The sequence below is a fragment of the Raphanus sativus genome, chromosome 4 (assembly GCF_000801105.2).
Source record: "Raphanus sativus cultivar WK10039 chromosome 4, ASM80110v3, whole genome shotgun sequence".
Lineage (NCBI taxonomy): Eukaryota > Viridiplantae > Streptophyta > Magnoliopsida > Brassicales > Brassicaceae > Raphanus > Raphanus sativus.
Genome location: NC_079514.1, coordinates 12,023,651 through 12,039,895, shown reverse-complemented (window position 1 = coordinate 12,039,895; position 16,245 = coordinate 12,023,651). Strand labels below are relative to the sequence as shown.

The 16,245-nt window shown below is 36.2% G+C and overlaps 3 protein-coding genes across 7 annotated transcripts; 1 reads left to right on the top strand and 2 right to left on the bottom strand.

The window, feature by feature from the left end:
* Positions 1-120: 120 nt before the first annotated feature.
* Positions 121-4,785, top strand: LOC108853643 (protein ENHANCED DOWNY MILDEW 2). The gene is made up of 18 exons (XM_018627051.2): positions 121-269; positions 588-1,034; positions 1,125-1,212; positions 1,318-1,368; positions 1,449-1,612; positions 1,714-1,813; positions 1,899-1,997; positions 2,090-2,337; positions 2,423-2,515; positions 2,614-2,922; positions 3,007-3,154; positions 3,237-3,335; positions 3,411-3,503; positions 3,624-3,776; positions 3,845-3,916; positions 4,012-4,130; positions 4,199-4,259; positions 4,338-4,785. The coding sequence occupies exons 2-18, from the start codon at positions 598-600 to the stop codon at positions 4,578-4,580; spliced, it is 2,577 nt and encodes an 858-aa protein (XP_018482553.1). The 5' UTR covers positions 121-269; positions 588-597; the 3' UTR covers positions 4,581-4,785.
* A 2,607-nt stretch (positions 4,786-7,392) lies between these two features.
* On the bottom strand, positions 7,393-9,165 carry LOC108853648 (polygalacturonase-like). The gene is made up of 4 exons (XM_018627063.2): positions 8,965-9,165; positions 8,577-8,885; positions 7,963-8,481; positions 7,393-7,862 (listed from the first exon to the last, which is right to left on the bottom strand). The coding sequence occupies exons 1-4, from the start codon at positions 9,073-9,075 to the stop codon at positions 7,608-7,610; spliced, it is 1,194 nt and encodes a 397-aa protein (XP_018482565.1). The 5' UTR covers positions 9,076-9,165; the 3' UTR covers positions 7,393-7,607.
* Positions 9,166-9,582: 417 nt separating this feature from the next.
* Positions 9,583-11,999, bottom strand: LOC108853644 (scarecrow-like transcription factor PAT1). 5 transcript variants are annotated; one of them, XM_018627055.2, is made up of 4 exons: positions 11,804-11,998; positions 11,637-11,721; positions 10,313-11,384; positions 9,583-10,159 (listed from the first exon to the last, which is right to left on the bottom strand). In XM_018627055.2, the coding sequence occupies exons 3-4, from the start codon at positions 11,341-11,343 to the stop codon at positions 9,709-9,711; spliced, it is 1,482 nt and encodes a 493-aa protein (XP_018482557.1). In that variant the 5' UTR covers positions 11,344-11,384; positions 11,637-11,721; positions 11,804-11,998; the 3' UTR covers positions 9,583-9,708. The 5 variants fall into 5 exon arrangements, with proteins under 5 accessions (XP_018482557.1, XP_018482560.1, XP_018482558.1 ...); XM_018627058.2 differs by lacking the exon at positions 11,637-11,721 and having other exon boundaries at positions 11,858-11,999; XM_018627056.2 differs by lacking the exon at positions 11,637-11,721.
* Between the last annotated feature and the right edge of the window lie 4,246 nt (positions 12,000-16,245).

The window sequence follows — 16,245 nt, the reverse complement described above, 5'->3', positions numbered from 1 at the left end:
ATGGGGGCTTTTGGTCATTGTCCACTAAAAGACAAAAAAAATGTTTCCCGAAACTGTTTAAAATCGTACGGGAAAAGCAAATCATCTTCTTCGTCTTCTTACTATTAACAGAAACACACACACACACACTCTCTCTCTCTCTCTCTCTCTCTCTCTCTCACAGTCCACCTTTCTTCTTCTCTCTCTCAATTGATTAAAATCTGAAGGCTTTAGGGTGTTAAGCGGCGACCAAGCTTCTGTACGGCAACTCCTGCACAACGAGGATCGCGGTAACCTTCCTTCTCTTTTGACGATTCTCTCCTCTGTATTTGTGTTCTGCTCTTTTTTTTTTAGAAAAAATCAGGAAGAAGATCGGAAGTTAGGGTTTTGAATATTTGTGGGGTTTTTACTTCTTCAATGAGCTGTTTTCAACCATTTCTCTTCCGCTACATTAAGTAGCTTAGTAGCTTAGGTTAAGATGCTTTTTTGTTCCTTATTTTGCTTTCTTTGTGATTTTGTTTGGTTGCGTTTATGTGTGGGTTGTTCGTTTAGTATTGTGATAAGGAGATAAAAAAAAGTTTAAAGCTTTGATGTTTTTCTTCCTTCAGATATCTAATAATGGATTCGTCTGACGAAGAGGGACAGATTCTACCTGACTACGTTGATAACTACTCTTTCGTTGATCAAACCGACATCCCTGTCAAGTTTTGTCTTCTTCCGGCAAAATGGGATGACGACGATGAGGAGGAAGACGAAGATCCCGCTGGTAGCTCTAGATGGACTGTGTATCTGCGTGGCAGCAGCAGTGATTGTGGTGGAAACGAGTCTGTTCGTAAGCTCGCCAAAGCGTGGAAGTTTGATATGTCTGAGGATGAACGTCTCAAGATCCAAGTGCTTCTACATGGGATGCGCTGGATAACTCTACTGAAACCAGCAAAGAGTTATGAGGGTTTAGTTAGAACAGCTCTGGTAACGCTTCAGTGTCTTCACTTTGCTAAAAGGAATCCTGAGGCTTCAAGCGACCTTGTGTGGAGAAGTTTGGACAAAGTGGATGGGTATATGCTTAGTTAGATGTTCCTCTTCTGATTATCTTGATGTGTTTTCCTTTTATATCATCTTTAAACCAATCTTTGATGTTTACTCAGGATCCAACCTTCAGAGCATGACTTGTCTGATCATGTTAATTTGGTGTGTCGAGCTATGAAAATGGATGAGGATTTAACAAAATCAAAGGTCTGTTTTCTCTTTGGTCTTTTCTTTAATTTCTTCGTTGCAATTGGATTTGATATTGGGTTGACTTAGTTACTTCTTCGTTCTGACACTTTCTCTTGTGTGTAGTGTTTGCGTAGGTTTCTCCAGAAAACTTCACAAACAACACCTACCGAAGTGGTGAGAGACCTATTTAGAACATAGAAGTGGCTTACTTGCTCTCTCTCTGCTGAGATTATTTATTGTTTTCTCTTATTAAGGAACTTCCAACGCAACATCAAGAAGATGCTCAGTCACCAAAGGAACATAATTTCCTTGTTGATGATATGCTAGACGAGGAAAACAGCAGCGATGATGGTTTTGAGACGAACTTGCAGTTTGATACAGTCTGCTCTATTTGCGACAATGGTGGTTATATTCTGTGGTATGTCAAGCTTCATAGTTTCAAAAAAAAAGTTGATGCTATCTTTAGAGCTCCTCACCAGCTGCAGTTATTTTATTTTATTTCTTTCTTTTTGAACTCAGTTGTGAAGGAAGCTGCTTGAGAGCTTTCCACCCAACCATAGCTGATGGAGTTGATACATCGTGTGAATCACTAGGCTTCCCATCAGGGACTCAAGTTCATGTACTTCGAATCCCCCTTTAGAGTTTCTGTTTGATATGCTATTACGGTGAGACTTCATGCTAATGTTAATATGCTGGATATGCAGGCACTTAGAGAATATTTCTGTAACAACTGTCTGTACAAACAACACCAGTGCTTTGCTTGTGGCCAATTGGGATCATCTGATGAAAATTTCTCTCAAGAGGTAGAATAATATATCATTCTTCATTAATATGATAGGCTATTTAGATAACTTAAAATCTTCTGTCTGGATTCTAACTGTTTACTTCTCTGAAGGTCTTCCCTTGTTCTGCCTCAAATTGCGGTCATTTCTATCATCCAACATGTGTTGCAAAGCTTCTCCACGATGGTGATCAAATCAAAACGGAAGAACTTCAAGCCAAAATTTCTGCTAAAGATCCTTTTTTCTGTCCTCTACACATATGCAAAGTCTGTAAGACAAGTGAAAACAAAAATCTATTTGCGTTGCATTTTGCTGTATGCAGACGTTGTCCAACTGCTTATCACAGAAAATGTTTACCTAGGTAAACCCATTTTTCTTTTTACTTTTTCCTTTATCTTCTAATTGCCATATATATCACCTTCAGTTTTTTACTGTTTTGTACTCAGAGAGATTACTTCTGAACTCAACTGTGACGAGATAACACCTCAGAGAACCTGGGAACAACTGCTTCCATACAATCGCATTCTGATATACTGTTTGTAAGTTTTTGAATATTCTGAGTGCATTTTAAAGCAGGTTTTTTTTTATGTCATGATCTGGCGCAATGTACATAAGCTTTTCATATTATTTTGAACAGGAACCATGAACTAGTAGGGAATCTTGCTACTCCAGCTAGAGACCACTTAGTTTTTCCTGATGTATCTGGCCCAAGAAGAACACTAAGGAACGGTCTTGAACCTGTGAAAGAGGATGTTCCGAGCATGGTGACGGGTTCTAAGTATCATGAAGGCATCAATAAATCTAGGAAACCAAGGATGAATTTTAGTGTCAATGACTATCTTAATAAACGGAGGATTGAGAGCAGTGGGAAAACAGTGTCCAAAGAAGAAGGTCCTCCTGATTTTGCCGATCCTAACGATGTAGACCACGAGGATGTAGAATCAAGGTGATGTTACTCTTTTTCCACTCAACTTACTGATAGTTTCATTACACAGGGTGTAGTCATATTTACTTTCTCCTGGTTACACAGGGTGCTATCTATAATTGATGAAGTGGAGTCTTCGTTTAGTTTTGAAGAGTTTGTCAAGTCTCGTGGGGAATCTCATGCACAATGCTACAACTCAAGAAATGATATCGGCAAGAACATCACAACAGGACTAGTTGAAACTCATGCCAATGTATGTTTTTTCAATCTAAAACGGAGGTATGCTATTTAGTTAGTAGTGTCGGCTCCACTGAAACCTAACGTCTGTTTTGCAGGCCGCTCGAGCTGCGTTAAAGATGTTTAAAGCAGGGCGCGGCGAAGCTGCCAGAGCTATATTTGATCCAGATCTCCTAGTCCAGCTCATGAAGCATAAGGTTTTTAATTACATTTAGTTTTCACAATCTTTGGTATCATCTAAGAGTTTGCTCAGTCATGCTTTTGAACTGCAGACGAAGCTTGAAATTTATCTTTCCCCTTTTCTCCATGGTATGCGTTACACATCGTTTGGTCGTCACTTCACAAAGCTAGGGAAGCTTAAAGAGGTGAACTATATATCTCTCTTTTTGTTGTTTTGTTAACCTTCCTTTTAGTTGTTATCTGTTGAAGTCTACCGGTTTAGAGATACCTATTTGAAACTGCATTATTTGAAATTAATGATGCAGATAGTAGAGAGGCTCCACCATTACGTGCAAAATGGAGATACAATAGTAGACTTCTGCTGTGGCTCTAACGACTTCAGTTGTTTGATGAAAGAAAAGCTTGAGAAAACGGGGAAGTCTTGCTTCTTCAAGAACTTTGATCTCATTCTACCTAAGGTACAAGACTCGCTCTTTTACTTTTTGTGTAAGAAGTTGTTTCTGAAAACATGATGTTCCCATGGCAGAATACTTTCAACTTTGAGAAGAGAGATTGGATGAGTGTGAAGAAAGAAGAGTTACCCGACGGCTCTCGACTGGTACAAAAAATCAAACAACATCCTGAACTTGAGATGCATTTCTTGAATCCACTCACTAAGATATATCTTTCTTTTAATGTTATGGATAAGAACAGATAATGGGATTGAACCCGCCTTTCGGTTTCAAATCCAGTCTTGCTAACACTTTCATCATGAAGGCTCTCGAGTTTAAACCGAAGATTCTGATCCTCATCGTACCAAGTGAAACAAAAAGGTAAACAGCAAAAAACAGAGTCTTAGTAACAAACTTTTCTTAACTCTGACTTCATCTATTACAACCAGGGTCGATGTCATAGCTGAGTATGATTTGATTTGGGAGGACGCGAATCTACTTGCAGGAAAGGTACTACAAATGAATCCAACTCTGTTTATTATACCAGTAGCTTTGGATAACACTCTGTTTTTGCTCTGTTTTTTTTAGTCTTTCTATTTGCCCGGGTCCATAGATGTGCATAACAAAACGATAGAGCAGTGGAACAATATACCTCCACCTCTGTACCTTTGGAGTCGAAAGGACTGGGGTTGGGACCACAAGGCTATAGCGCTTCAACAGGGTCACATAAAACACATGTATCACTCAACTTACACAGTGGGTCTCCACCATGCAGAGCTTCCTCGAGATGATAGTATGGTACAAGACATGGAGATATCTCCTCTTGATTAAAATTATCGGTGTAAAAGAGGGAAACATCACCACCCCAATATCCAAATCTTTATTATGAGCACGTGGATTCATATCGGTAACACTAAGGGACCTTAAGAGACAACGGTTTGATTTAGTATTATCACCCCTTGTCTTGGGAGTCTTCTTCCTTGTTACTACTACCGTTGGAAAAACTTCAATCTAAGAAACCAAAGTTTTAGGATTATATCTTTGGTAAAATGAGTTTATTACATACACACAACCTAGTAATGACTTGCATTGTACTCAAATTGGTAACAAGGCAGCAGGTCAGGCGGTGGAGGCAGAATCTGCTGGTTTAGTCCTCTTCCATTCTTGACAATGAAGACAACATTCATACCCCACGTGAGATGTCTATCGAAGTGACAATGCATGAACCAAACCCCTACAAACGCAATTACAAACTCATTAGTGTAACTGTTGATCTAGGTGTATAAGGTTTAATTATATGATTATGCAAGGTGGTACATACCAGGATTGTTAGCTATGAATCTGATATTTTCACCAGCTCGGTTACGAACGTTAACGGAAATGGTGTCTCCTTTGTAGACCTTTAAAACTGGTCCAGGAAACTGACCGTTAACGGTCAGAATCTTCTTGGTGCTACACAGTTTGTTGTATGGATGTTCCTTAACCTGACATTAATTAACTCTTAATTTATGAGATTGATTAGTTTTAACTCTCATCAATTTAAAGTTAACGTACGCATGACTTAATTGATACAAACTCACCCTGAATGTGTAGCGATGCGCAATACAATTGATGCAAAGGAAAAGAGAGATTGAGAAGAAACTGAAAAAGGAATGTGACATTTTTGAAATAATTTTAGCAGATGGTTAATCAGAGAAGGTAGAGGAGTATATGTGTAATTTACAGACCTCCTCTAGCTCTCCACGTCTTTCTCGAATTAGTTAATTTTGGCTATAAGAACTACGGATGTGCAAGGTATGTTATATCATTGATGTTTCATACACGAATCCTGTCTTGTTATGGTAGGTTTCAAATGGACTTTCGGTTCTTAACTATATTGTTTGTACTAAATGTAACTAATACAAATCTATATAAATGGTAATCTACAATACAAATAAGTAAGTAAAAGCATTAATTTCGTCAAAACAACTATGAAATCACGTAAATTTGAAACGAAAGCCAAGCATCTTTATTGGTATAAATAAAACAAAACAAATGAGACAATCTAAAGAAACTCAAAGCCAAAACCAAAACCAAAACCAAAACCAAATGAGAAACATATTATTCAATGAAATCAAAAACCAAAACCAAAATAAAATTTCAAGTTTCAACTGCAAGCACCATTGTCAACCTTCAACCACGAACTTCAAATTTCAATTTTCAAGACATAAGTAAAATTAGTTCTTTGATTTTAAAATACTTGATTTGTATATATTTTGTAACCAAAACATAAGTAAAATCGATTCAGAAATAAGAAATGAACATCAACCTTGATAACTCAAATCAACCAAAAAATTAAACATATTTATCGATAGGAATAAAACCAAATAAATGAAAAAATGAAACAAAAATCAATTTTTCATGAAATGAAAAACATTGTTCAATGAAAACAAAATCAAAATATAAGAAATTCAAACTTCAACAGCCACCTTCAACCATCAACTTTCATTTTATAGAACCTCTAACCTTTATGTAATAGATAATAATTTAGATGTTCAATATATTTTAGTGTATTTTGGATACATATTAGGAATTGAGATCATGTTTGGTATCTTTTTCGAATGTTTGAATGTTTGGTACATATTAGGAATTGAGATAATAATTTGAATGTTTCGAGTTCTATCAGGTATCCATTTAAATTCGGATTCGGTTCGGATAATATCTATAATCCGAAATAAGATCCACTCGGTATTTATGTCGGGTTTGGATCGGTTCGGATTCATTTTATCGGATCGGGATTGGTTCAGATTTTTGGGTTCGGTTTATTTGCCCAACTCTATTTAAAACTGTAAATTATTCATTCTTACAATTAATAAGAAAAACTTCAAATCAGGCGTATCTCAATAATACCCAATTTTTTAGTATCTTTTGATGTTTAATAGCGGTGTAACTCTGAAATTCTATAATTGCATGATTAGTGGATAGTCTAGAACTAAAATTATTATTTAATCTCCGATAATCCACGGAATCGAATTGCGGATTACTGTATATTGTATCAAACCGAAAGATATAAATCGAAGAATAAGAACACAAACTCAAACTCTTTATTGCTTTAGAAAACTCACTCAAAAACTAAAACTTTCAACTCTCACAACTTATAATTATGCAACAAATTTTGCATCTCTTTATATAACCCTTTATTTATCCTAAACTCAGGACTAACATAACTAGATATTTTCTAGCGTTAAAGAAAAAACTAGATATTTTCTAATCCTTATTGATAACCACAATACTTTAGGATTACGTAACTTGCACTCCAAACTAATTCAAGTTTATCTCAACACTGTATTGAGTTTTCCCCTCAAATACCACTAGCCCAACCATTTGATTCTTTTGACATACGACCATATACTCGTTTGATTAGTGTATTTATACGTATAGAAGCAATTAGATAATTTTGTAACTCACACTTATACTTAGTTAACAATATTATATTTTCTCTCAAGAATGATTCATATTATAGAAGATAGCTAGCAAAAACGCATATTTTTGTATCGGAAGATCTCGGGATACGAGATCACCGATCAAATATATTTACATGTAACTATTAGGAAAGTTAGCATTAATGTATATGTTAGATTTCATATTCTATTATGTAAAAAACTTGCCAAACAAGTTATGTAATTTGTATAAATAAACTTATTGGCTAAGTTAATAAGATGAAAGAAACTACTACATTACTAAGATTTCCTCCGAACTTATCATTTTGCAAAAAGAATATGTTATTTCACAAACAAACAAATCAAATGAAAAAAATATAACACACATTGGGTTGTACATTTTAGATTGCGTATAGGTTGTCACGTACATCGAGATTTCTTATTGGCCTGGTAGCTTAGTCACTGGGCTGCTACAGGCTCTAGGAACCTGAATTCCCATCAGTTTGGGAGATAGGTTGGAGCATTGGAATGTTGCTGGACCGTCGGCTCCGTTGTACCTAATGTTAATGTCACCGATCTCCACGTTCTTGCATGGGAATCCCTTGCTGCACAAAAGCTTAACTGCGTCTTTGTTCGCTGATGTTCCTCTGATATGCTTGAAGCTTATGTCCACCAGCTTGATAGATGATGGTTTCTACAAACAAAAACGTCTTGAATCATCAGTACATCTCATAGAAAAATGATGACCACTATGATTATTTAGATTTTCTTGAAAATTATATTTTTGTACGCACGTTCTTGTTGCATTGGTTCCAGGGGCAGTACTCTTGGTCGATGAGGATAGGGTTAGTAACGTTCCTGAGGAAAATATTCTCGAAATGGATACCCGAGGCGGTCGTGGAGCAAGCTGAGGACGGCCATGTCTTGATCCTTACACCATTGTCAGTGTTTATGAGGGTGCAGTTGACGACCCTGATGCCAGTGACGTCTTCCTCCTTCCCGTATAATCCAAGGCTTCCAATACTGATTCCGTGCCCCGGACCGCATGTAACTCCTTCAACGAGAAGGTTTTTCGTCCCGTCTCCAATAGAGATGCAGTCATCTCCCGTTTTGATAATTGAGTTGATGATCTGGACTCCATCACTCCTTCCGATGTGGATTCCATCGGTGTTGGGACTCTCGTCAGGGGCTATGATCGTGACTGCTTCCATTGTCATGTTCCTTGCCCCGAGCACGTTAATGTGGAAGTTCTTTGAATCCAACGAGGTTATGCCTCTTATCTTAGCGTCAGTCACGAAATCAAAACGTATGCTCTGTTCAACAATGACACAAAACATAAACAAATTAACAAAACCGTTTGCTATTTAACGGAGATGTATAAAACACAGAGAGATAGATAGACACATACGATAGGGAGTTTCTTGCACTTAGTCAATGCCATCTTGTGGCAATTGTTAGCCCTCCATGCAGCGTTACCTTCACCGTCAAAGATACCACCTCCGTTCAACTTAAACCCATTAATCCTGCGGAAAGCGACCCAGTAGTCGTTCCCGTTAACGTTTCCGTCAGCTTTCACAGTGCCTTGAAGAGTAATCCTTATGGGAGCTTTGCATGGACCCATCATCTCTATTGAACGAAGCCTGTATTCACCTTTAGGGATCAAAACGCTGCTTTTGGTTGGGAACTGGCATGCCTCATTGAATGTTTTCAACAATAACTGCATCATCCCCAAAGATTTTAAGCTATCTTGGAGTACAAGAAAACTAACGTCAGTCAAATGATGGTTAGAAACTTACGCTGGTGATATCGGAACCTGGAGGAGCAGTGACTGTGAAATCTTTAGCGTTTGCTGATAAACCTAACAAACAAATAACAAATAATACAGATATTCCAAAATGCACACCCATTATGAGATTTTTTTACTAGGGATTACAATTTTTATTTTTTTCTATATATTTTGTAATCCACTAGTTTGATTATTATATGTGTGAAAAAAATATTTTTCTTATTTATGATTTGTTCCTTGGTTTGGTTGCCATTATATAGTCACTAGGAGGAGAGAGATATTTGTACGTTGGCTTTCTTCTCCACCGTTCCTTGCTTTTGTTACCTAAATTTTTGGAAATATTTTAGGATTGTGTTTGACGCAAACACTAATGCTATTGTTTTCCGAAAATAGAGAATTCATTTTTAGAAAACAAAGACTTTTTATCTGGCCATGATAAGGTCTAAATTAAGTTTGTGGGATTTGCTCACCTGTGTGTGTGTGTTCTTAACATGTGCTTACGTCAGAAAGCCAACTATAAAAATAGGTACGTAATTTGCATAACGTCTATTACAGGATTCGGTTCCGTAACAGACAAGTAAAGACCGTAAGAACACAGAGGAATAAGAGAGTGGAGTAGGACTCAACCTAGGAGAACAAAGGTCGAGATCAAATATTTTCTAACGGTTTCAAGAGATTCACGTGAGCAACTAAATTGCATACAAGTAGAAGAAACACATTGATTGTGATTACAGCGTAAAATGTTTTCAGTGTGTCATCTCCAGGCACAAGAAGCGACCAAATCTCGTTGCATCCAACCAAGATACAAGGCTCCATCTCTTTCCTCAAGCCTATACTTGTCCGAATAGTTCCTGAGCAGACTTTTAATGGTGGAGTTCACAAGGGGACTCAACGGGTAAGAAGTGAAACCCGCCATCTCAAACCGCGCCTTCCATTTTCCTAGTAGCTCATGCCGCTCCACCCGATCAGCTCCTTCACATGCAATGATGTTCACAAGGTCTCTCGCTAGACAATGCTGCTCCACGTTGATCCTCTGCTTATGATTCCTTGGGAGAGTCACATCAATAGACTCGAACATGGCGTCATAGTAATCCATTGTCTCCTTGAACCTCGGGAAGAAAGAGGCCGTGTTTGTGTTTGATTCTTGCTCCACTAAAGTCACTACTTTTGGAGATAAGCTCTTCACCATTCTCAGTAACCGGTCACTGCAACGAAAAAAAAAGATAATATTCTCAAGTCAAAGAAAGTAAATCAGAAAAAAATAAATAGGACCTGGACGACTCTTGGTATTCCAAAAAAAAAAAACACAGACAAGAATCGTTCTATGTACTTAATAAAGTTCAAAAACATTATTTTACCGGTGATTCTTGGTGCTCACGCTTTCGTCAGGCATATGATGAAGCACAAAGGCAAAGTTGACGGCTGGAGCTTCCCCTGGTCGGACTCCAAGGTCTTTAAGTTCGACCTCAGACGCTGACACTGATACCGAGTTGAACTCAAATGGAACGTTAAACTGTTTAGCAAGCTTAGCGAGTCTGTTCCCTACAATACTTAACCCACCTCCACGAGCATAAGCTGAAGTCGTATCATCAACACCCGTTATCCGTATCCGAGGAGGCCCACCGGGCCTAGCTGCAAAGGCCTGGATAAGAGTAACCCACTGACTCCCTTGACATATTTGGAAATCAATAATATGAACTCTGTTTTCTTCCTTCATGGCTTCAGCGATGGCACCATTTGCTGACATGTAACCAAACTTTAGGTAAGGACACACCTCGTAGAGGATGTTCATGTAGGAGAGAAGCTCGGTGCTTGCGGGTTCAGGGAACCTGTTAAGTGATTTGTATATGGAACTACCCGATGAAGCTAGCTTTGCCACTAGGCCTTCTAGTAAGTAAGCTCCTAACCGTTGGATAGGCTCACCGGAAACAGATACCATTTGTCGTAGCTTCTCCATCATTGAATGTGCCATCATAAGATCGTTTTCAGACAAAGCTTGTGCGCATGAAACAAGATCAGCCCTTAGATCATGTCTCGAGATGGCCTCTAGAGTTGATCTCCAGCTATTAGTCTCTTGACACGACGTGGAATCAGAGGAGTCGTTGTAAGTGAAGACCAAGTCCAAGGAGTCTGGCCCCATCATCACTGTCTCAAGTTCCTTTATCTTGTCGTTAAAATCGTCAGTTACACAAGAGCCAGACGTATCCTCATACGCAGAGCTGTTAACCTTAGCGTTTGACAGAACAGTGTAAGCAGGAGAGACAAGTGATGATGATGATGGCTCGAGCATGCAATACCGTTTAAGGGAGTTGTGAACCGGTATGTACCTAAGATTCCCAACAGGAGGTAAAGAGTAAGCCTCAATCTCTTGTCTTGGATGCTTGTACATTTCTTGTCACTTGTATGCAAGCCCTAAAATGATTTGCAAAACTACAAGTAGAAAAAAAAAATTCAGACATGAGTCATCTGAAACCTTCATCCAACAGAAGCTCTAAGATCATGGTGAAGACTTTTATTGCCTAACATATAGTTTTTGTAACTCAGTTTCAACAAGATCCCTATATTATATGCAAAATCAACTGCATAATATCTGATAAACAAACCAATTCTACTAATAGCTGCAGCCACTTATGAAAACAGAGATTAATTAAGAACTCAACAGAGAAGCAAATAATAGCATACCTTTTCAGTCCCGGTGACTAGGTTAATTGAACAACACACACGTATAACAGACAGGATGAATAGAGATGGAGAGAGGATTTACAACCTGATGTGTTACTTATAAGGGATCATAATTTAAGTTAGAAAACTGAAGGAGTTAAAGATCGAACAGAACTGTTAGTACCCACCTGACTTTTTCTGAGATGAAAAACCTTAAAATTACGAAATTTTTAGGAAAGTACCATGTGAACCAGAGCCAAGATCAAGAAGAGAGAGAAAGAGACTTGTTGGAGACAAGGCACATGGGACTTGGTCGAATGACTTTATAACAGAAGTAACTCTTTTTACTCTTATATAAGAGAGAGAGAGAGAGAGAGAGAGAGAATAGAATAGAATCTCAACCAGGCGTGTTACATATGATTGTACTACTCGAACATGTCTCGACCACCACCACAACATTTTTTATTATTACTAACCCTCTAATTGCCGAAGATACATGTCCCTAGTCCAATATTTGTCTCGATCCGTTTTTCAACTCTCAGTGTCTCGAATCATATTATAAGGAAAAAGGTGTGAAAAGATATTAAATTTAGTTTCCATTAAAATATTATATATAGTTTTAATACAGTACTAATATATGGACAAACAAGCAAAACAGAAACAAAAACAAAGATGAAGACGAGAATACCATAGAAAATCAAAGTCAAAGAAAGTTGACCGGGTAGAGAAAGACTACAGTGTTTTCCATGCTACACACGACCGTAGAAAACGCAGCTATGTTGATTTTGATGACTTTCAATCGTTTATAAGAAGTTTAAAGTTGGACAATTCTCTCAGATAACATTTTTAAGTTTTTGTCATAAAAATAGCATTTAAAAAATAAAATGATCAAAACAATATCTTTTTGTTTTAAAATTTTTATTTTTTATTTTTTATTTTTAAAAATTTGAACAGATTCCTAAAACCACATTTTTATCTCTAAACCCTAAAGTTTTAGATTAATTAAATCAATGATAAATACATATTTATCCTTCAATAATTTTTTTTTGATATTTTTTTCTTTATAATATTATTTTTTGACAAAAACTTAGTTTTGTGCTATTTTGGTCTTTTTATTAAGTTTTCTAATTAGTTTATAGTTTGTAGTTTGGGATAACATTTGTTGCCCAAAAAGATGTTTGGGATAATATTTTGATGATTAAACCGAAGCGTTCAATCAAAACCGATATACATCTATGATCGGAAACATGTTGGATCATAAGGAAAGATACCAAAAGAATACTAGTGTAAAAGTGGTCAAACATAAACAGCCCTAATTGTATATTGGAATTTATTATCTGAGGATTTATATATATTATATACTCGACCCTGGAAATAAATATACTATCCGTAGATTTTAAAGCTCATTAGTTAATACACAAAAACTATGAAGTTATTTAATCCACTCCAAAATTCTTGGAAGAATTTTATCAGGAAAAAAAATTCTTTGAAGAACAATTCGATTCATTTAGGTGGAGGTTCAATTTTGATAACACCAAAAAAGTATTCTCTCTATTTCATAATAAATGTTATTTTAAAATTTTAATTTTGTTTTAAAATAAATATCATTTTATAATTTCAATATAATTTTGTATACTAAACCTAATTTTTATCTTTTTGAATATTTAATAGTTTTTTGTTTAAAATTATTATTATTTAATTAATTATACATTAGATAGGAATATATTATTTAATTATTTAAAACTTTTAATTTCCGTGAAAAATATTAAAGCAACACTTATTTATAAATAGGGAAAGTATTGAATAAGAAGATTTTTCCAAAGCACTAAGAGATTTTACAGAAATTTAATAGAACTATCAGCTTTCTTTTATTTTTTTTAGTGAATGATGTGTCATCGTGTGATCTCTTGCCGTTTTTATTCTTTTCTTCCTCTTTTTAATAACCAATCCATTATACGAGTTATTTTCATTGCATGTCACTTTATGTGTTTTTATTACATTAGAGATCACATTATGCTACTGAGGCATTTTAGGATGGTTGAAGACCAAATTCTCCTCTAAAAAGCTAAACTGAATATGAGTATTTCTGTAAAACAACATTAAATACTAGTTAGAATGGTCAGAGGGTTTGAAATTTAAAATAACCATCATTTGGTTGGTAGACTCAATAGAAAGTTTAATTTGGTTTATGAATTGAGTTTGGGCCCGCATTTTTTTTTTAATTGTACATTTGGATTAAAAAATAAAATTGAAATTGCAATTGGAGGAGAGAAGACGACGGAAAAACTTGACAACGGAAGAAAATTTGGCGGAAGAGACATGCGAAATACAAAGCCAAATATGAATTGTTTTGTGGTTTGAACTGCTGTTGTTTTTCAATTTCGATAAGTTTGTTGTTGTGGTGTTGAGGTGGCACTACCAAAGACGGAAGCGGTGAATGAGAGGATTCCGGCACGGTTGTTTGTGACGGACAGGTTCTCGAGTAGGAGGGTAATCAGTTACTCATCGTTGGAGTATATGTTTCTTGAAGACACTGAAGAGATAGAGGTTTATGGGTTCATGACACCCTTTTACATCGCTGGCGTTTGAAGCTACACCAGATTTGCTTAAGCATTTAGGCAGGGACGATGAGCAGAAGCTTCTGGGTTATGTTGGTGAGAAGCTCCCAAAATACACAGGTTTTGGCGGAGGTGCTAACTAGATGCTGAGTATCATCCCCATATGAGTGGTGTACATGTGTACTCCCGTTTTATAGTGTACAAGTTTAATATGTGATGTACCCGTGTACGCCGGAAAGTAAGTGTACATATCATATAGTTGTACGGGTTGGATTTTTGGTGTGTGTTGGTGAGGGTGAGAAGTATGAAGTACTGAAGACTAATAAGAGGTTACCGACGCGTTTGTTTGCAACAGACTGGTTCCCAAGCAAGACGAATACCATGATTCTGAGACAGCCGACAGTGAGTTTGTTAATTATTCATAGTTTATTGGTTTTAGGGTGTTGATGTCGTTTTGGTCTGTGTTTTGCTCACACTCTTGATTTGTTGCAGAGAAGAGTTTTGTTTTGGAAGAGGTGAACGAGCGGCTCCGTTTGAGTTAGTATTAGTAGCCTGAGCGTCTGACTCCAATCGAATTGTTCCCTTTATTATGGTTCTCCTTGTTTTAGCAAGCATTATTATTTTTGTGTGAAATATTTGTCTCGGAGAAAATCAATCTACATGTATGTGAATGATAGTTTTGAGTATACATGAAAAGATGTACAGTCATATAAAAGTATCACATGTGTACACGGTTGTACATGTATCCACATGTTTCCAACACAGAGCAATATCGATTTAATATTTATTCAAATACTTATAACATTTGGAGAACCATAATTTAAAAACATTATTACACTCTGGAGCATATACTTCATTGATGGAGTATGATGGATACTGATTAACCTAAAAATGAATCACAAACATATGTACACATATGGGATTTCGAGAGAATAAAAGTTTATGAAACGAGTGGGATAAGTGTACATTAGAGAATGTGTACACGTGGACATTAAGAATAGTGTAATTTTGGATATTAATAGTGTACACTAGAGAATCATATCCACGTGTACACATAAATACATTATCCACATGTACATGATATCCATATGTACATTAATGTGCACATGTGTTTTATGTCTTGAACCATTTGAATCCTTTGGTTACGTAGTTATATGTGGTGTCATTGGTTGTAATTTGTGTTGGATTAATGTACTTAACATTTTTAACAAAATATTACATTGATGAGTTTAAATGGAGTTAATAGCATATTAGACATACATCAAATAATCCTCTTGAGTTAAAAAAACGTTTAGCAGATTTTATTTTGGGATAATGGGATAATATTGATTCCTTAATGGTGTAGTGAAATCATTTTTTACGATTTAGGATAGAAGTAAGATATAGAAAGTTAATGGTGAAATGTGGGATTTAATCTGGGCCGTCGAAAATAAGAAGTTAATCTAACGGTGGAGATTAGGAGGTAGATAAGTGTTTTTTCCAGATCTGCATAGTTAAATCTCAGCCTTTGAAAAACACAATAAAAGGACGGTTGAGGTGAAACCCTGCCAAAAATTGCATTGGGAAGAAATTTTATAGTTGGTGTGTAACGAAGAAGGGAATAGTTTAGTTAAGAAACAACACAAGTTGTTGAGGAAAGTGTGTCTGTATAATAAAGTGACCGAGAGTGTAATAATAAACTTGAAAATTGACCTGCATTGTAAATGTTTCCCATTATAATATGGAGAGACAACCATTAACAAAATGTTGAATGAGACGTGTTTAAAAGACACATGCATGAAATCTATTTTCTTTTGTCGTTTATAAGCTTTACTTGAAGGGAAGAGAGGATCCAAGGACACCATTGTAAACGTGTATGTGCATGGACTTGTGAACTCAATGAAAGACAGTGCTAACTCTTTTTCATTTTTCTCTTCTTGGTTCAACTAGTTAACTCTACCAGCCCATAACGCTCCACAAAAATAGATTTTTTTTTGTCTTTTAGAGAGTGTCACTTTATTTTTCATACCGATTAAAAAATAATTAGAATGCATTCATGTTTTTATTAATTTAAACATACTTTACTAATAATG